Here is a 21,499-nt window from a genome sequence, read left to right on the forward strand (position 1 = left end):
AACACCATCTGAACCCTGGGCTTACATTTTTTTTCCTTGGATTTACTATAGGTTTACTTCTTAAGAATTTGTGTCCACTAAACGGGGTGTTGCTAAAACGCGGAACGGAAAACGGAACGGAGAGCGGAACGGAACAGAAAACGGAAAATCTTATCTTATGTTATTTACTTTATAGATTTGTTTATCATGCTAAAACCGATATCCTTTGTCTAATATTTAATTTTTTTGAAAGATTATCAATCCGAGATTATTTATTCAAGAATAATTATTTCCCCAAAATCAACAGTACATGCATTGACCACCATACCCTGTCCTAAAATATCATCGATTCACATTTTGCTGAATAGCTCGATATTTTTATGTACCTCAGGGTTCAAGCGATGTTCTTTCAGAAGCATGAACATTTTTCATGATTTCTTCTTTAAAACGTCCTCTCTAACTCATTAGGTACAATACACAGCTAAAAATAAAGAAGTCTACAGGGTTTTGCATTTCAACTGACCCGGATGATAACGTTGAAAAATTGTGCGAGGTATTCTGAGTGACCTACGAATGGAGAAAAGATGTCAACATTTCCCATTATAAATCTCCGTAAGAAATCTGTTTTCGATCCTCTGAATTTTATCGATTAAAAAAAATGATAATGTGTCAATGAAGTTTCCTTGGATATTTCCCGTTTCATCTGAATTAATTGCATCTTTCACAGGTATGTATATTTTGTTTTTAAAAATCGTCCAAATGTGATGTATAACTATTAATATTTTGGGATCAGCACACCAAAGTCCCAATTTATAAACGGAAAATCAAACCAGGCAACGTCTAGATCTCTATATTCAGATCTTATGTATACAGCTGCAGGAATGAACAACTGTCAAGTAATACGAACAATTTAGATATCCGTGTACTCTCTTGTATTCCTACGCCAGAGTTTAATATAGTCTCGTTCAACCAACAGCTCGGCTGTCTCCGTAAATCTTCAACAAACAGAGAGGCTCTCTTGCTTGCCGGAGATTAACGGAGACAGCTAAGCGTCTGGTTGAACGAGACTGGAGTTCAATATCAACATTGTTTTGATCCATACACTTTTTAGAATTGTTTCGATTGTTAATACATAGTTTGAAATCTATCTTTAAATATTACACAGCATGATTCATATGGGGTTTCTCTTAATTCTTGTCTGAAAAGTCTAATTATAAAAAAAAAGTGCGTAATTTAAATAAAAACTAGAAACTAATTGCCACGCAAGATAAGTTGATTTTAAAATAAATGATAATCGATAAAATCAACTCCCGTCAGTTCTTTGATTTATCTTACTATCCTACTGCCTGTAATTCCCGCCCCTTGTACATGTATATTATGAATACACATGTACCGTCTGCTTTCTGATCGGGGTTTACTTTTTGTGTCCACTATGGGTTTACTTTTGGTTTACTCTAGTAAACCCGGAGTAATCCCAAAAAGTAAACCCAGGGTTTAGTTGGGGTCTACCTTCTGTTTGGTTTGGTCTGATCGATACTGTAGGATGGGAATAAAGGTGTATCATTCTAACCGTATATAGTCAATAAATATAACTTGAGTATATGTTATTGATCCCCCCTTAAAAAAGTTCTGGAACTCTAACAGACACCAACGATCGTATCTGGATAAATCGTTTATAAATTCTTTAAAGTTAGCAAATTTGATATTGTTTATATTTTTTTAAAAGAAAAATTGTCATTTTTACCAGTTAATATTAAAACCACCATTTATATTTCATTAGAATTTTGACCATTATGTTAAATATGAATGTTCGGATTTTTTGTTGTTTTTTTTTGTTGTTTTTTTTTTTTTTTGGTTTTTAGCTCACCTGAGCTGAAAGCTCAAGGGAGCTTTTCTAATCACCTTTTGTCCGTCGTCCGTCTGTCCGTCCGTCCGTCTTTTCACATTTTAAACTTCTTCTCTAAAACCACTTCGTCAATTATAACCAAAGTTGGCACAAAGCATCCCTTTAGAAAGGTGATTATAAATTGCAGCAATGAAAGATCGATCTTTATTTAAAACGGAGAAAACCTCGAAACTGTAGAAAAAGGGGGGGGGGCATTTTAAAAAATATTCTTCTCGAACTATTGAAGCAAATTCAACGTAATTTTGCAAAAATAATCCTTATGGAAAGGAAATCATAAATTGCAAAAAATTATTGGCGAACTCTGTTTCAATTTTGAGTAATTAACGAAAATTAAAATAAAGAGATAATCGCTGTCAATCAGTTTATAACTTCGGGTTCGGTATTCCATATCGAAAACGAAAGTTCATTGTGTAAGGCAGCCAAGTTTGAATGTTGACGCATGGTAAACGGGTCAAACTGACAAAGATGTATTTGCTTGTTGTGCAACAGTTTACATGGGAATGAATACTTGAAACATGCTAAATATATTTGTGCCAATTTAGTGAAGTCAATTGAGATTCAATCTTTCGATGCGTTGACCATTTCACTCCTGACCGTGGTTTTAAACGAATTTTGTTTATGCTTTTTAACTTGAGAGGAAATATTGCCTGTATTTTGGGATTTTATGTATTAAATCAAATATAGACTTCGGTAAATCAGACAGTTAATATTTCACCTGCGCAAAATTAGCATAATTTGATGCACTAACAGCATATCATATTATAAATACTATACATTTTATTGGTAATTCGGTACGATCTCTACGTTATGGTTGATTATAATACAACGTGTTTTGTTAAGATGCTCTGCATTTTCAGACTAAACGGAGACTGTTTTTGCTGCTAGAAATCTATAGGTATATATATATTATCAAAACTAAATTGTGCTCTTTCTTTGTTTTAGTGCATGTTTCTTCTGTTTTAATTGTTTATTTACAATTTTCTCTTTACTAATCATTTTCAGCTGAGTCAAGTTTCGAATTATAAGCAAGATACAGAGCTTTGCTCCCAGAACTGAGGTCATGCTTTTGTTCATTCTGAATAGGAAATACCAAGTTTAAAAATCTTAAGTTGAATGTAATTAACTCATGTGAACAAAAAATTGACTCAAACCAGGCAGAATTGTGAGTTCTGTATCTTGCTTATAATTCTACGATTGACGCTGAAATTTTGATTTATCACTAGAAATGTCTCACTAAACGTTAAATACTTGTACAGAAAAAATTAAAAGGATAATATGCTATAACAACTTTTTGGGGCCACCTTCTTATGCGATGAATCTACACCAACTTTGGTGGTTATTCAGACACAATTAAATTAAAACGATCTCTTTAAAACAGTTTAAAACATTTCTGTTCCGGGGATAAATCTATTATCGCTATTCTTAAGAAAAAATTACAGAGGAAAATCATCTTGATTTGTAGCCATTTTTTAATGTGATCTTGAATAAAGATAAAAATAAAGTGTGGGCCTTAGTAAAATAGAGCGATATGCCTGTCAATACATTGCAGTCTGAGGCTCATTGAGGGGGGGGGGGGGGGTTAGACCTTATCAGAAATCTTGACAAGCATAAAAAAAAAGAATTTGAGTGTGGCTATGTCTAACTTTGCAAAAAAAAGTGTGTGTGGATGGGGGGGGGGGGGGGGAGAGAACCCCTTACCCCTCAACCCAGTTCCGACGCCTATGCATTGATTATACATGTAATAGCTCTTTAACATATTACATGACAACATTTTTCATTCGAGTGTATTCATCGATCAAGTGAGTAAGGTTATAAAACATAGCACGAGTTCACGCCTTGTAAACAACAATCGTTTATAATGTGGAAGACCAATTAAATATTTGAATGTTTTTAATTGAGCACCTTGAGATACACTTTTCCTCTTTCACATATAGGAATCTTTTTTAATAAAATACAATTACTAGCAAGTACAATGTAGTTGAAGATGAATATGTACTATGTGCATATTCTCATATATAATTTGATCTTTTTATAAAATGAGGGGGCAGAACTGAAATAAAGAGAATTGGAAGTTAAGAGTGTACCCCTACCAAAATGTTGTTTTCTATCTTGCATAGGATCTTATTTTTGGTAAAAAAAAAAGTGGGGGGGGGGTTAATGTCATATAATAAGTGTAGGAAAACTAGACACGATCTCGTTGCGAGCAACGAGGAGGTCTTCCGTCCGATTTTCAGAAGGTGATATGACGTCATGGACTTAAACTTTCGACAACAAAACATGATTTCGAAATAGGAGTTGAGTACTAATGCTTGTCTGTAATGTTTTTATAAGTTCTCTTACGTTGCTTTTTTAAAAACTTGCATTTCTTCCAATAAAGATAGAAAAGATTAAACTTTTTTACCTCTGGCCCCTAAAAACCCTTGTTAGGTAATGCATGAGAAAATCAGGATATATAAACGTATTATACTTAAATTTGCTTTTATATCCTATTACAAAACATCTCTCAGTAAACGACTATATAGATAACAGACTTTAGGATCATCTTGATACTTAATTTGAAGAGTCATTCCCTTTTTCTTGATATCAAATGAAAGGTCTTTAAATTTTAAACATAGTCTTTGGAAATTCCTTACTTCTCATGAAATTTATGTGCAAAAATGTTTTAGGGGCTAATCCATTATCGTCCCTAGTTTGAGGGGCCAGCCTCTTTTTCTTGATTTAAAACAAAAGATCTTAAAATATTTTTTTATTCTACATGTCTTAGCAAAATATTTGCGAGAAAAGAGATAAACTAAGAAAAGCAAGCAAAATTACAACGCTTTTTTACTTCTATTTTCGAACCCCATCGAGCTCCGGCGTTTTTTGTGGTAGGCTAACATGAATGCTTTTGTGCATACAAACAATTTTTTGTCTATCATCCCTAAACTTTTGAAATCGATATCGTTTGTAGTTTATGAGAACACTCTTGGACAAACCAACACCCTAAAAATCCTTAAAATGACAATATCTCAAGAACGGAAATGACGTCATCAACCAAAAAAAATTCCGATAAGGTTCAGGACATAGGTAGTAAGATCTTAAAATTTCGTGCAAATCGGTCGAACCATTTCTGAGATATCGCGTGCACAAAAAGTGTTAAGAAAAAAAAAGAAGAGGAACTAGAGCAAAGCTCGTTGCAAAGCAACGAGTGGGTCTTCCGTTAATGTCGGAAGTAAAGCTGGAAGTTCCTGTAAGAAGCAGAGCTCTTAAACCAATAACAAGAGTAACTTAAATATAAAAGATGAAACAAATCGAATTATTCCTGGTACGACTTACCAAAATACGAATGATTTTAAGTACGACTTATTAAACACCTTTCCTATTTCAAGAACGACTTAACAAAAAAAAAATCCGAATGTGTTCAAGTACGTCTTAAAAATTATTTTTGGTACGAGTTAATTTTACTTTAAACACTACGCTATTTTTTAAACCAAGGACGCGGAATCAAAATTTCCGGAAAAATCAATTTTTAAACCCGATATCTCTGTAATGCATCGTCCGATTTTAAAACGGGTTTCGGTTTTAAATTAAGCTTAATAAAAGCTTCTTTGCTGCTTTATGATTAGTATCAAATTATTGGTCAGAACAGACTTATTATGAAAAGACTTAGTAGCCCTTCTGGCCCCTAATTTGATGGGTCAGCCCCTTTTTCTTGATATCAAATAAAAGGTCTCGCTAATAGAAACATATTTTGTTCTACAAGTGTTCATGAATTGTAAACCGTTCTCGAGATATCTGTACAAATGCGTTTTAGGGGCCGACCCTTTAACCCCTTACCAGGGCCACTAACAACAAAATTAATGGTATCATATTGTTAAGAACATTATTTTGAAGAACTTTTGTTCTACATTGCTTTAAAAAATATTTTTCTTTTTTCAGATATCAATGATCAGAGTTTTGAGTTCTGGCCCCTTGAAACCCCTAATTACGTAATATATGACTTAGGGATGGTAATGTATAGATGAACAGCTGTACAATGAGCATTTTTGCTTCTATAATTAATAACAAAATATTGTTCAGTAAAGAGTTATTGTAAGAAGACATTAGAGCCCTCTTGACCCCTAATTTGAGGGGTCAGCCCCTTTTACTTGACATCAAATGAAAGGTCTTGTAAATATAAACATATTTTGTTTAACAAGTGTTCACAAAATGTTTATCGTTCTTGAGATATCTGTACAAATGTGTTTTAGGGGCCGACCCTTTAAAGGCCGAACATTTTACAAACGCCCCCTTTTTTACCTGTACAAACTTCAAAATGATGCCGCTTGTCAATCAAGTTTGAAACAATAGTACCCAGTTTGATTGACGTGATCGTCCGAGCGTGATCTTGCCAGGTCCGCTGATTTCTGTTGACTAGCAATTAACAACGTTATCTTTGATATCTTCCGTCATGTATTAAAAAGGGGGAATTGAAAATTGATTTTTAAACATTACCAGTATTAAAATTGATTATGAAAAATAATTATTCAGTGATTGAAAATACGCACAAGTTATATTTGAATTATGTTGTCAATGAATGTGTGTGATCTAATAAATTCCACGAAAATGCATGGACAGCTCCAAAACATAAAATTTTCTTTTTAAAACAAACGTACACTGTGCTAGTGCTACTAAAGCTATATTTACTGGTAATTCACTCTGTTGGAAGTTGGTGCATGTAAACGTCACTCCATGGAAAACGAACTCCATTAATTGTCGATCGTATAATGGCTGTCTTTATTTTCCACATTCTTTAATACTGACCGTATGGTTTTCTTATATTATTATAATTGTTAAAATTAAGTTTTTAAACAATGTGAAGCGCTAAACACAATGTACTGAGTTATGCTTTTATAGCAGAATTAATTTACTGCATTTTTTCAATTGTGCATTACACACGTGTGCTTAGAGAAAATTCGGACAACACATACCATTTCCGTATAAAATCGCTTCGTATGGTCATTAGAACAATAAGATATTTAAACTAAGACCAATTCTGACTAATTCTTTATTTCCTGTGTATTAATTTGCTTCCTGTGTATAGCGATTAGCAGCGTTTACGACCACGGTAGACTGCAAGCCCCGGAGGCTTTCACACCTCTAATAATTAAGCCCCGCCCTCACCTGAGATTTACCACCCGGTAAAAATGTTCGGCCTTTAACTCCTAAATGGGGTCATAAACAAAAACATTTAAGGTAGCATATTGTAAAAAACATTATTTTGAAGAACTTTTGTTCTACATTGCTTTTCAAAATATTTCTCCTTTTTCAGATATTAATGATCAAAGTTTTGAACTTCTGGCCCCTTGAAACCCCTAATTACGTAATATATGACTTAAGTATTGTACTGTATAGATAAACAGCTGTACATTGAACATTTTTGCTTCTATAATTGATAACAAATTATTGTTCACTAAAAGGTTATTGCAAATAGACTTTAGAGCCCTCTTGGCCCCTAATTTGAGGGGCCAGCCCCTTTTTCCTGATATCAAATAAAAGCCCGTGCAAATTGAAACAGCTTTTGCATTACATGTCTTAACAAAATATTTATACGTCAAAAGATATTACGGAAAAAGTGCGAACATTTTGTGAAAAAATTTGGTGCTAATTTTCAGGTTCAGGCGAGCTTCTAGGCCTTGCGCATTTTTCGCAATTGGAAGCATGGAGGGATATCTACAGACATTCATCTACAATCCCTGCAAATTTCAAGCTTTTATCATGATTAGTTTCAGAGGAGATGCGTGGACAAAATGACCCTTAAAAATTTACAAAATCGTCCATATCTGAAACTGGAAGTGACGTAATCATTTAAAATTTGAATAATTAGTAGCGCCAGTGATGCTTTATAACTCCTAAAAAATTGGTGTTAATCGGTTGAATAGTTTCTGAGAAATAACGCTCCAAAAAAGTCAGAAAAAGAAAAAAAAGTATAATAATAAAGAAAAAGAAACCGTAGAATAACAGAAGGGTTTTCCGTTGAAAACGGAAAACCCTAAAAAGAATACGAAGAATAACAATAAAGTCTTCCGTTGGAAACGGAAGACCTTAATAAGTGTAAAATTTGAATACAGTTTATTTATGGTATTCTTTTTTTGTTTTTCTACCGAGGGGCCATATGGCACAATATCCTTTGAACACCTATAAAAAGCCGTTGCCATTGTTACTCAGGTGAGCGATGTGGCCCCATGGGCCTCTTGTTTTTATTTGTGTGTTGAAAAAGAAAATTTATCTTGGGGGAACTAATGTCATTTTAACTATTATTTACTTATCAATATGACAATTTTTCAAAAGGTTTTTGTGCATCTAACCGATATCCCATTTCATAATTCCAAAGAAAACTCAGTTCTAGGAGTTTTTGGAACCATTTCTTTTGTAAAAAAAAAAAAGACCCACCTTTTTTACCCCAAGGGTTAAAATAAAATTTCAATGACCTTATACATCAACAGGACGCCTCCAATTATATGCCAGGAGTTGGTTTGGCCTATGCATAAACTAGTTAATTTATTGAAACCACATTTTTTTGAAAACAAAATAAACGTCACTTTTCAGCATTTAATTAACCCCTTGGCCGAAAATTAAATTTCCGAAACCTTATTGCACATCTATAGGACACCCTAATCATGATTAAGATAGATACTGTGTAAAATAAAAGAGGAATTTAAAGAGTTTTGGATATAACAAAATAGTAAATCAATATTTTGGGGGCTTCATTCGATCGAAGCTATGAACCAATTAACTAGAATTTAAACAACATTCTCCTCTACATTTGCTATACTTCGATTCTGTAATGTTGTTGTTAGATACGCTTACCTGTGTTTAAATGTCTATTTCTTTGTAAAGTATCCTTACAGTTGTGATGTTATACATATTTAAAGTGTGGATATAAAAAGCAAAATCAAAACTTGTAATGTTGTTACTTTTTACAATTACCTCCGTATTTATCTATCCCGCTGTTGAGTATTCTGACAGATGTGATGTTAAACACAGCCTGTAGATCCACCCTCCACCAGGGATTGGTGTCAAAATAATCTGTGAATGTACACGTGTCTACATCAACGTTTGTTCCTCTGTTGCCATCCACTGCATGCGTGGCGTTATAGTCTTTATACGTTGTTGACTGTGTGGCAGGTTTACCTATTGCGATGTTCGACAGAACTGTCAACGAAATAACAATAAATAATAATATTTTCGTGATAAAGATATGAGGATATAATTAACTACAATAGAGAAATAGCTGTGATAGTTGTTCTTAAGTTATCAAACTGAACTGTAAATGTAATATTTAAGCAATTTACTGCCACAATGGGTCCATATATTAAATAGTAAGATGACGACTGTTCGGCAGGTTTAACTAATGCGATGGTCGGTAGAACTATCGACACTAATACAGAGAAAAATGCCGATGTCTAGTGATTACGTAACGAAAATACAATACAATTTAAATATGGAATGAAGAAACAGTTTGTTAATCAAAAATGAAGCCGATCTGCAAAATTTTGTTTCATTTCATTTCTTTGGAGATATTCAGCTATAGACTTAATATGAAGTCTTTCATAAACGACTTCATATTCAATATGATTTTAGACATTATTATCAAAATACACATACAAAATTATTTAGCATCAAAACTATGTCAACATCTATTCTACAATTTACTGGCATTAGAGTGAAAACTTTATGAATCTGGGTTTTTTTAATGGAGGGTAATCGTGTTCAAATATCCAGATATGTAAACTTGTAAAACCAAATATGCAATCATGTTAGTGTGAGCCTGAGTATGAATGAGTGTAATTTTGATCGTGTCACCTATAAACCACAGGAATAAACACTTTAGAGTTGACCGCGCAGGCCTTCAATCGAATGTTTCCTACAGATGCTTAATTGCAGTGTAAAATGCTGTCTGTTATTTACATGTAACCTGCCACTATAATACACACTTTCTATCTGTAGTCTCTGCATTTGTATATCAGTTTTCCGAAATAGCATGGCTGACATGTTATAAATTAACAAATGTAAAGTCTACAAGTTTGTCGAATATTGACATGATCATATTTGGAAACAGTGACGTCAATGATAGGAGGCTAGGTGCAGATAAAGGCATGCCGTTATCGCCGGAATGGGGACAGAATAAATAAAATAAATTATATATTTTGTAGGCTTATAATTGGTATTATCTCTGGATAATATCCTTTCTTGGGAAGTATGATTTTTCGGAAAAATAAATTATGAGCTTGGTGTACATTTTGACAAGAGAATTTATAAAAAAAATTCGAGTAAAGAATTCGATCGGCTTCAGATATCTTCTAAGAACTAGAAAAAAACTACATATAATGACTTTGTTTGAATATACATGTATATGGATATAACTAGATACGATCTCGTTACGAGTAACGAGTAGGTCTTCCGTTCAATTTTTAAACGATACGATTAAAATATCAATGAAATTTGAGATAACCACTCCATTTCAGATATTATATACCATCGTCAATATCCTTTAAAATGCTTATTAAAGAGTTTTTCCTTTTCACATACAGCACATTAAAGATTTAAGATTTTATTCCCCTAAAATCCCTAATTACGTCATCAATGGGTTTTGCAATGAGTTTTACAAACTGATAATGTTACGATCAACAACTTTGTTTCTATCATGCATTACAAAATTTTGATCGTTTTTAAGGTATGTGTAATAGAGTTTACGAGTGTCTTGGCCCCTAATTTAAGGGGCCAGCCCTTTTTTCTTGAGTTCATTCGAAAGATCTCACGAATACTAACATTTTTTGTTCGAACACTTATCTAGAATTGTTATTCATGTTTTAGATACAAATGATTGGATATTTTAGGGGCCAGCCTTCTAGATCCCTAATGGGGACATACATTGGTGTTTTTATTAATGGAATCGATTAGAATCATCAATGCAAACATTTTCTCTTCTACAATGCTTAACAAAATATGTCTCCTTTTCTAAATATATTGCGTCAAAGTTTAAGTACTTTGGCCCCTAAAAATCCCTTATTACGTAATAAATGGGCGTGGCAATGATTTTACCTGATAGATATTGTAACGATCAACAACTTTGCTTCTATAATGCATTACAAAATCTTTATCGTATTTGAGTTATCTGTAATAGAGTTTACGAGTGTCTTGGCCCCTTATTAAAGGGGCCAGCCCCTATTTCTTGATTTCTTTGTCTACTTCTCTAGATATATTGCGTCAAAGTTAAAGTACTTTGGCCCCTAAAAATCCCTAATTACGTAATAAATTGGCGTGGCAATGATTTTACCTATTCGATATTGTTACGATTAACAACTTTGCTTCTATAATGCATAACAAAATCGTTATCGTTTTTATGTTATTTGTAATAGAGTTTACGAGTGTCTTGGCCCCTTATTTATGGGGCCAGCCCCATTTTTTTGATTTTGTTGGAAAGAACTTTTGATTATCTACTACTTTTATAATATATGTTTTAACAAAATATCAACTCATAAAAAGATACAGATCAAAACGTATGAAAATTTTGATTCGAAATTCGTACCCAATTTTCGAGCCTAGGCGAGCTCATAGAAATGGCGCTACTGGCGTAAAAAAATTGCATTGTGCACAACTTCAAACTATGGTCTACCTATCCTGAAAATTTTATATTCACATCTCTGATAGTCTCTGAGTTTATGTCTGCACAAAGTTGGTCGTAAAAACTTACAAAATCGGCCGTAAATCGGAACCGGAAGTGACGATTTCAAAATTTCAAAAAACTTCTAGAATAATGACCACTGGCAATCATCTGTGAAAAAATGGTCGAAATCGGCCGAATAGTTTTCGAGAAATCGCGTGCACAAAATTCGTGGAAAAAAATAATAATAATAACTAGATACGATCTCGTTACGAGTAACGAGGAGGTCTTCCGTTCAATTTTTCAAACGATAACATTAAAATATCAATGAAATTTCAGAATTTCCACTCACATTTCACATACAGCACATTAAAGATTTAATTTTTAAATCCACTAAAAATCCCTAATTACGTCATCAATGGGTGTGGCTATGAGTTTTACAAACTGATATTGGTACGATCAACAACTTTGCTTCTATAATGCATTACAAAATCTTTATCGTTTTTTAGGTATTTGTAATAGAGTTTAAGAGTGCCCTGGCCCCTAATTTAAGGGGCCAGTCCATTTTTCTTGATTTCCTTGAGAGGTCTTAAGAATACTAACAATTTTTGTTCTTACACGTATTTAAAATTGTTGATCATTTTTGAGATACAAATGTTTGAATATTTTAGGGGCCAGCCCTCTAGATCCTTAATGGGGACAGAAATTCGTGTTTTGATAAGTGGAATCAATTTAAATTATTAATTCAAACATTTTTTCTTCTATGATGTCTTACAAAATATTTCTACTTCTCTAGTTATATTGCGTCAAAGTTTAAGTATTTTAACCCCTAAAAATCCCTAATTACGTAATAAATGGGCGTAATAATAATTTTTTCTAATAGATATTGGTACGATCAACAACTTTGCTTCTATAATACATTACAAAATCTTTATCATTTTTTAGGTATTTGTAATAGAGTTTAAGAGTGCCCTGGCCCCTAATTTAAGGGGCCAGTCCATTTTTCTTGATTTCTTTGAAAAGGTTTTAAGAATACTAACAATTTTTGTTCTTACACGTATTTAAAATTGTTGATCATTTTTGAGATACAAATGTTTGAATATTTTAGGGGCCAGCCCTCTAGATCCTTAATGGGGACAGAAATTCGTGTTTTGATAAGTGGAATCAATTTAAATCATTAATTCAAACATTTTCTCTTCTATGATGTATAACAAAATATTTCTACCTCTCTAGTTATATTGTGTCAAAGTTTAAGTATTTTGGCCCCTAAAAATCCCTAATTACGTAATAAATGGGCGTGGTAATAATTTTTCTAAAAGATATTGGTACGATCAACAACTTTGCTTCTATAATACATTACAAAATCTTTATCGTTTTTAAGTTATTTGTAATAGAGTATACGAGTGTGTTGGCCCCTAAATAAAGGGGCCAGCCCCTTTTTCTTGATTTTGTTGGAAAGAACATTTAATTCTCTACCTCTTTTGTTTTATATGTCTTAACAAAATATTAACTGATAAAAAGATATAAATCAAAACGTGTGAAAATTTTGAATGAAAATTCGTACCCAATTTTCGTGCCCAGGCGAGCTCCAAGAAATGGCGCAACAGGCAATAAACAACTACATGCTGCACAACTTCAAACTATTGTCTACCTATCCTGAAAATTTCATATTCATATCTCTTTTGGTTTCCGAGTTTATAGCTGCACAAAATGGGTCGTCAAAAATTACAAAATGGCCGACAATTCGGTACCGGAAGTGACTACGAAAAAATTAAGAAAAATGTATGAAATTTAGATCACGCTTTAACATCTGTGAAAAAATGGTTGAGATCGGTCGAATAGATTCCGAGAAATCTCGTGCACAAAATTTGGAAAAAAAAAATAATAATAACTAGACACGATCTCGTTGCGAGCAACGAGGAGGTCTTCCGTCCGATTTTTAGAAGAGGAAATGACCTTTCCTTTTATCTTTATCAACGAAACATATCAGGAAATGCAGATGTGATCTTAAAGAGCGATGGATGAAGAATTATACACCCCGTTGGATCCCTAATTTGAAGGACCAGTCTCATTTTATTTCATATTAAATAAGAGGTCTTTTGACCTAATAACACGTCTTATAACCTGTAATAAAAAGAAACCGAAGAAAAAAAAGAGGGTCTTCCTTTGTAAACGGAAGACCCTAATAACAATTAGAATAGAATGGTCTTCCGCTGAAGACGGAAGACCCTAATAATAAAAGAATGTTTTTGTCTAAATCTTAATTGAAGAGTGTTTCAACTTGAACTTTAGTCCAACGACCCTTTTATGTTGAATATTTTAGTTAGAAAATTAAATAAAAAGGAGAGAAAGAAATAGACAGTAAGAACAAATCTTGGCTCCGGCGAGATTAGAACACACAGCCTTTGCAGATGTCTCAAAACATGGCTGATGCAAAATAATTCCCGAATTTGTCTTTGATTTTGGGGCGTTTCCGCCCGGAAGAGGAGCTGAGTTTTTGTATGAGATTAAAAAAACAACGTGTAAGATGTCTGACTATTCAGGTTTGGTAACAGTGCGAGGTCATTTGAAATATTGATGCGTGTTTGTGTCTGGAGGGGGGTGAAAAGACCTGAGCTTGATATCGTCGTAAATAAATTGAAAATAGAATTTTGAGGTGTGAATCTCGCATTCGGTCATTACATGTAGTACAGTAATCTAGAATTGAACTAGGTTGAAAATAAAGGTTCAAGATGACAGATCCAGTTAAAATCAGGCCAGAAAAACTAAATTATTTTGTGAATAGGAGGTGGGGGGGGGTCGGTGCGTGTACTGTGTAGATTTAATTTCCCAGTATAGGCAATAAGCGCCGTTTAATCTCAGGAATTTAGTCTTGATTGTTCAATCCGCTGCATATTTGGCAGAAAATAAGAATGGTGTCCGAGGTTCATTTTCACGAATTTTCATTAGGATTGAGTGAAGGGCTTGGGAGATATGATTTTTTTTACAGTACATGTCAATCACTACAATTGAAACTCAAATGCCAAAAAATTCATAACTCTGTTAATAATGAACGAATTGGTCTGGTAATTAGTACAGTAATCTAGAATGGTACTTAGTTGAAATTAAAGGCCCAAGATCAAAGATCAAGGAAAATCGGGCCAGAAAAACTAAATTATTTTATGAATTGGGGGGGGGGGGGGGGGGTCGGTCGGTGACTTCTATATTAAACGTAGAATATTAAATTCTAAATATCACACATAACACAATTTCTAAACAAAATACATATGTAAGAACAATGTATATGCGTTATTTGAAAGATGTAACTATTGATTTTTTAACATCTGTTTATCTTAGGCTCAAACACTCATAAACAGCTGGTCAGTTTTCAAACATTGTCGCAGTCACTCGTTCGTTTGTATAGTTACGTGTATAAACTTTTTCTTAATCCCAGACAGACAACAGATTTGTATCAGTATATAGACATGCTCAAAAAAGGAAAAAGTACACCATCTTTAATAAAAATGACTTTTTAGCGTTGACTTCCAATCAGTATGAAGACAATCATTAAACAATGAATCTCAAATCATTTGAATCCATAGACATTATCCCGTAACTTGAAATAAATACATGTATAATTTTTGGACGCCAATGTACATTTAGCCTCTATCCAATTTACTGCATGTTACCTGTACTAGTTTTTATTTAAATGCTAAAACATTTGTACTTGAGAGAGAGAGAGAGAGAGAGAGAGAGAGAGAGAGAGAGAGAGAGAGAGATTTTCTAGTTTTTTTTATAGTGTTTAGGGAATCAGTATATCAGCAACGTATGTCAATAAACACATTTATAAACATGCATGCGTGTATCTATATATGTGAATAAATACTAATCAGTCCTCTTTTAAAGGTAATGTTGAATACTTATTTAAACGTGGGTGCATTGCTAAATATTGTGTGTGTAATTGAGATGGCGGCATTTCTTTGATGCCGGCAAAGCGACCCAGCGTACTGCAGGGGTACTTTGGCGGCACGTCTTTGATGCCTGCGATGCGACGAGCAAGCTATCTATTTGTAATTTAAAAAAGCCGCTATTATTTCTATATATAATAAATATAAAACGGAAAACATTAAAATCCATCATTTTAAAGATAAAATCGTTAAACAAAACAAAATTAAGAAAAAACCAACATTCGGCATGTCTGATACCGGCAATGCGACGAGCGTCTAAATTTAGAGAGCTGCTGGCAGAAAAGAGCTCCATATTTGTACTGAAAAAAGCCGCTATTATTTTTAATTATGACAAAAATAAAACTAAAAACATTCAAATCCATCATTTTAAAGACGAAATCATTAATCAAAACACAAATAAGAGAGAAAAAACATTCGGCACTCATGGACTGAACCCGGGTCGTCTGGGCACAAGTCCAACACTCTAACGACTGTGCTACGCGGACCTTCGCTTCAGGATTTTGGGGTCCAAAATCCTCAAGAATGCGTGGATCGATTTTAAAACAAATTTTATATTTAGAAGTTTTGAGGGCGTCTCTATCGAATGAAATAAAAAAAAAATTCAAATCCCAAAAATTGAAAAATTAAGGTTTTTCATTTCCTTCCGGTGACGACCGGAAGTGACGGCGGACGTTCAGATATGCGTAGTACACTGCGGCTGGACACTTTCTATCATCCGTGAACATTTAAAAGTTCTATCTTAAGGTCAAGATCTAGTAAATGATTCCAGAGTGTCTTTTTGGTGCTAGAACTATTATGACGTCATAATTGATTTTGATGAATCTTTTCCCGTATTTTACGGCTTTAAAGGAATTATGTAGAAAATAAAACAATATTTTGATATTCTATATTTAATCACGTGAAAAGTAATCTCGGTACCTATATTCAATTTGACATCATTTTAAAGAGGAGGTCAAGAGCTTGTTTAATGCCGTTTTTCGAGAAACTGTAGGCATTCTAGATATATTTCATAAGTCAAAAATGGACAAAAGTCCGAGATTTGTTACTTTTATCCCTCATATTTCATAGAAAATGGTTGTATAAAACATGATTTTTCATTGAGTTTACCAAAAATTTAAGCCCCGGTACACCCTATGAAACAAAGATATTGTTATAAAGCATCATTAAAAGAATTTATCTCTTGAATTTCATAAACCTGTAGGCACCTTTCATTTCTTAGATCTTGACCTTAAATACTTTTGGAGAAAACTCGTGAACAAGCAAAAACATAAAATCTCTCGGGACCGGAAGTGACAACCAAAAAAATTCCATGTACTTTTCTTACAAATTTTGTCATAAACAAGATCTGAAAGTTTTATCAAAATCGGCTGAAGCGTTTTTGAGAAAACGTGGGAGAAAAAAAAAAGAATAATAATAATAGAGGAAAAGAAACAAAGCAATAACAATAAGGTCTTCCGTTGGAAACGGAAGACCTTAATAAATAATAACTAGAATCGATCTCGTTGCGAGCAACGAGTGGGTCTTCCGTCCGATTTTTGAATAGATAAGATTTAACTTATCAATTCAAAGATAAAATCGTAGATCGAAGCGAAAAAAAGAAAAAAAAAAATACACGGCTAAAAATAAAGAAGTCTACGGGGTTTTGCATTTCAACAAACCCGGATGATAGTATTGAAAAATTGCGCAAGGTCTTCTGAGTGTATTCCAAATGGAGAAAAGATGTCAACATTTTCCATTATAAATCGTCCAAATGTGCTGCATGAATATTTTGGGATCTACAGACTATAGTCCCAATATATAATCGGAAAATCAAACCAGGGAACGTCTAGAGCTCTCTATTCGGATCATATGTATTAAGCTACATGAATGAACAACTGCTTAGTAATGCAAACGTAAACAAAATTGCATTGCTAAAAATACTAGTTTCACAAATAACTAGATTCACAAATTACCGGGTATTTAAATGTTTACTGTATTTCAATTTTTAATGTCGTCAGTCCTACGGTTTTTTTCTTCCATCTCTCAATGATACTGTATCGTCTGTATGATAAAAGATCCTCTAGAACACCGAAAATTCAATTTTGATGTAAGTATATACATGTACATCATATTTGAAATTTAAAAATACTCAAAACACGCATTAAACGCTTTAACTAACTGCGTACGTTACGCTGATATGCCAGCAATACCATATAAGAGAAATAAGTAAAAAGTTATAGCTAATTTGCTCGTTTAATCATGTTAATGTTTCACAATTCGTATACATTTGATTTTTCCGTTTCGTACTCAACTAAAGCCGAATGAATACAATGCTATAATTGATAGACATTCATATGAATATTAAAAAGATAGCAACATGTTGATAATCATTCATTAGATATAAATAAAAGATACAAAGTAAATCGTTTCTGGCCAGTCTATACCCTTTTGAAGCGATAAACGTGATGATACTTTCCATTCTGTTCCGCTTTCCGTTCCGCGTTTTAGCAACACCCATACATACATGTCTGTGTTTTCCGTATGCAGAAAAGGATTAGTTAAGATCAGCTAAAGGAATTCATTATTGTGTTTTAATTGGATAATCATTATGATGTTGACCAATTTAGGTAAGCATAATACATGAAGTAGCAGTAGCACAATATAATGAGATGCCAGCATACATATATATAAGTTTTACTGTCACTTTCTAAATGTGATTTCCCTTTGACAGCATACTGTATCATCATCTTTTAATATTTAAATACGCTTATCATCGTTACCTATTCTATCGCATTTGTAAAGTTTCTGTCATTTTAGTTGCAAAAGTTATTTTTTTCATTTGTCAGACTGCACTATTGAGTTGACCCTGTATAAACAATTTCTTATTAAATTTGTGTATTACATGTAAGTTAGTGTATACACTTATCATTTTAATATGAGTTATAATAGGAAGGAATGAGTATTTCTTTCTTGATGTATCATAATGCATCAAATACAATGTAGGTCATGACCATATGGAACTGTTCTGACCCCACGAAACAGGAAAATACAAAATATCTTCTAATGTCATTATGATGCATGAAATGGTGTAAAGTACATCGATGACCCCCAGGTGTTGTCTTTAACCCCCCCCCCCCCCCGCCTTTATGAAATAGGAAATGATATGAAACACTGTATATATTGTTAAATTCTGAGATCTGAGATCCTCATCCCTAAACCATATAATTTATTTTTGCTCTTTGTGTCATTGCGCGTAAAATTGTATATAGATTATGCCCCATTGGAGACACCCTGAAATTTAAGAACTAGAAATAATAGTGTATTTTATTTTATTCATATGTTTTACAGTAGTGTTTGATCCATGTGGGTAATTCCTAGCCTAATGATGTCACTCCTTTGATTTAGAGACTTTACAATTTGCCCCGAATAGCAAATACACATGGCAGTGATGCATATAACATTTTGTTTATAAATCTTAAAAATTGAATTTCCAAAATGTTAATGTGAATCACGAGAGAAAAAGCAATCAAGAAATGATTTAAAATTCTGAATTTTTATAACCAATTTAGATGGGGGGGGGGGGGGGGTGAATGTGGAGTATAAACATTTATAAATTTGAATAATTTTATTTTATTGTTATTAATTTTAACTTGTCGATGAATACTACTTTTTGATCCCAAGGTAGGAATATGACCTCTGATCATATCTCAATAGATCATTTGTCAATTATGCAAGGTGAAATGTAATTTTCTTTTAAGAATAACATTTTTAACCAGTTTATAAAAGTTTTTAGACACCCAAATTATATTTTGAATTTAATAGATCATTTGACAAGGGAGGGGGGGGGGGGAGAATAGTTTATATTTGAGTTTGTTTGGGGGTGGGGGTTCCAAGTCATATATTTGACAATTTTTTAATGTAATTTCAAATAAGACTAAGCCATACTACAGTCATGAACATGAATAGTATAGAACAAAACACAAACTAATACATGTACATGTATATATACATAGGAAGTATTACAAAACAGATGATTGATATATATCTGGGTTCTTAAATTGAATCATATATCATGTACATATTATATTATTGTTTCTTTGTTCAATGCATTTAAGATGGTATGTAGGCCATGATCCCAAGTGCTCTTCCTGAAATTATCAAATATCATAAAAACCATTGAGATCCCCACCTTAATCCAAAGATATTATTCCTCCTTAGGTCATGCAGGCGCATCAGATCATTATGGCATGTAAGTCATGACCCTAAGGGGTCATCCTGACCCCCTCAGAATCAGAAATTATCAATTATCTTTAAATTATTGATGTTTGATGATCCTATCTCTATTTAATCTTTATTATTTAGTCTCCCAAATGAAATTTGGAGACTTATTGTTTTTGTATGGTTCTTAATACATGCATTATTATTCTTCATCTTCTTTTTCTTCTTTCCCAATCTGAACTTGTTTCTCAGAGATGGCTGAACAGAATTGTACAAAACTCTAGGATATTATAGGCCTCCATATGTAGATGTGCACCCTGGTTTGATTTTTCTCATTTTGGGTTAGACAACCATTTTTCGGGGAGGGGGGGGTGTCAAAAGGGTGTGGGGTCTAACATTGAACCTTGTAGGAAGAATCGTAGACTCTATTGTAAATGGTAACTTGAAAAGATAATTATATAGGGTTTTCATAATCATATATTGGCTGTTACTGGCAATATATAGGGTTTATTAGATCTGACCCCTGGGGTCATCCCCACCCCCCAGGAATTCGAAATTACCATATATATCAGAAACTGTTATAATCATGACCCCTAAACCATATATATTCATGTTTCTGATGTCAAGGCGCATCAAATGTTTTCTGGTTCATGGGCCCTGTGGGTGGTCCTGACCCTATCAAACAGCAAGTCCCTTAATATCTTCAAAACAGTTGAGATCCCCACCCTTAAACCATATATATTCTTGTTCCTTGTGTCAAGGGGCATCAAACGGTATGTAGGTCATGGACCACGGGGGTGGTCTTGACCCCTCTTGAACAGGAAGTGCACGAATATCTCCAAAACTGTTGAGATCCCCACCCCTTAACCATATATATTCTTGATCCTTAAAGGGCATCAAAAGGTATGTACCGGTAGGTAATGGGCCTCAGGGTTAAATTTAATTTTTCAAAACCGTAATGCACATCTATAGAACAGTCCCTATCATATCCCAAGATATGATTGTCTATCCATTAAATCATAAGAGGAGCTCTGCGATCTATGTTTTTTTTTTTTCGTGATAAACGTCAATTTTCTGGTACTATTTGACTCCCTGGATGAAATATAAATGTTTAAAACCTTATTGCACATCTATAGGACAGCCCCAATTATATTCCAAGAGATGACGTAGCTACTCCAAAAATTGTAAGAGGAGTTCTGGGAACCATATTTTTTTGCAAAAACACGTCATTTTTTGTTGCCCACTGATCCCCTTAATGAAAAAAAAAATTCTGGAACCTGATCACGCCTCAATATGACACCCCCAATCATATTCTAGAAGATCATTTGGCTACTGCCAAAAAAAAGACGTTTTTGAAACCAGTTTTTTTTGTAAAAAAAAAAACCAACGTCATTTTTCAGCCATTAAATGGCCCCCTAGGACAAAATTGAAAATTCCGAAACCTTATTGCGCATCTATAGGATACCCTAAAACATATTCCAAAAGATGATTTGTCTACTGTTGAAAACGTAGGAGGAGTTCGAGGAAGAAGGTTTTTTGTGAAAAAAACGTCATTTTTTAACAATTATTTGACCCCAGGACTAACAGAATTTTTGAAACCTTTTTACAAAACAACATGATACCCCAAATCAAACTCCAATAGTTTAGTTTGCTGGTTTATAAGATGTAAGGGTAGTTTGAGAAAGTAAAACGTGACAGACGGACGGACGAAGGGACGGACGGACGGACGGAACAGGGTAACAACAATATACCCGAACTTTCTTTAGAAAGTGCAGGTATAAATAAGACATTAAAATGCATATAATAGTCCTCGTATTTAAAGCTGACATGAATTCATAAATACGT

At 33.5% G+C, this 21,499-nt stretch overlaps 1 protein-coding gene across 1 annotated transcript in view; it reads right to left on the bottom strand.

Annotated features, from left to right (window-relative positions):
• Positions 1–8,816: 8,816 nt before the first annotated feature.
• The window catches only part of LOC128173287 (neurogenic locus notch homolog protein 1-like), a 47,239-nt gene continuing 34,556 nt past the window's right edge, over positions 8,817–21,499 (bottom strand). The window contains exon 11 of the mRNA XM_052839001.1: positions 8,817–9,058. Coding sequence (XP_052694961.1) covers positions 8,817–9,058 — 242 coding nt within the window. The remainder of the gene's footprint in view (positions 9,059–21,499) is intronic.

The sequence above is a fragment of the Crassostrea angulata genome, chromosome 2 (assembly GCF_025612915.1).
Source record: "Crassostrea angulata isolate pt1a10 chromosome 2, ASM2561291v2, whole genome shotgun sequence".
NCBI classification, from domain to species: Eukaryota; Metazoa; Mollusca; class Bivalvia; order Ostreida; family Ostreidae; genus Magallana; species Magallana angulata.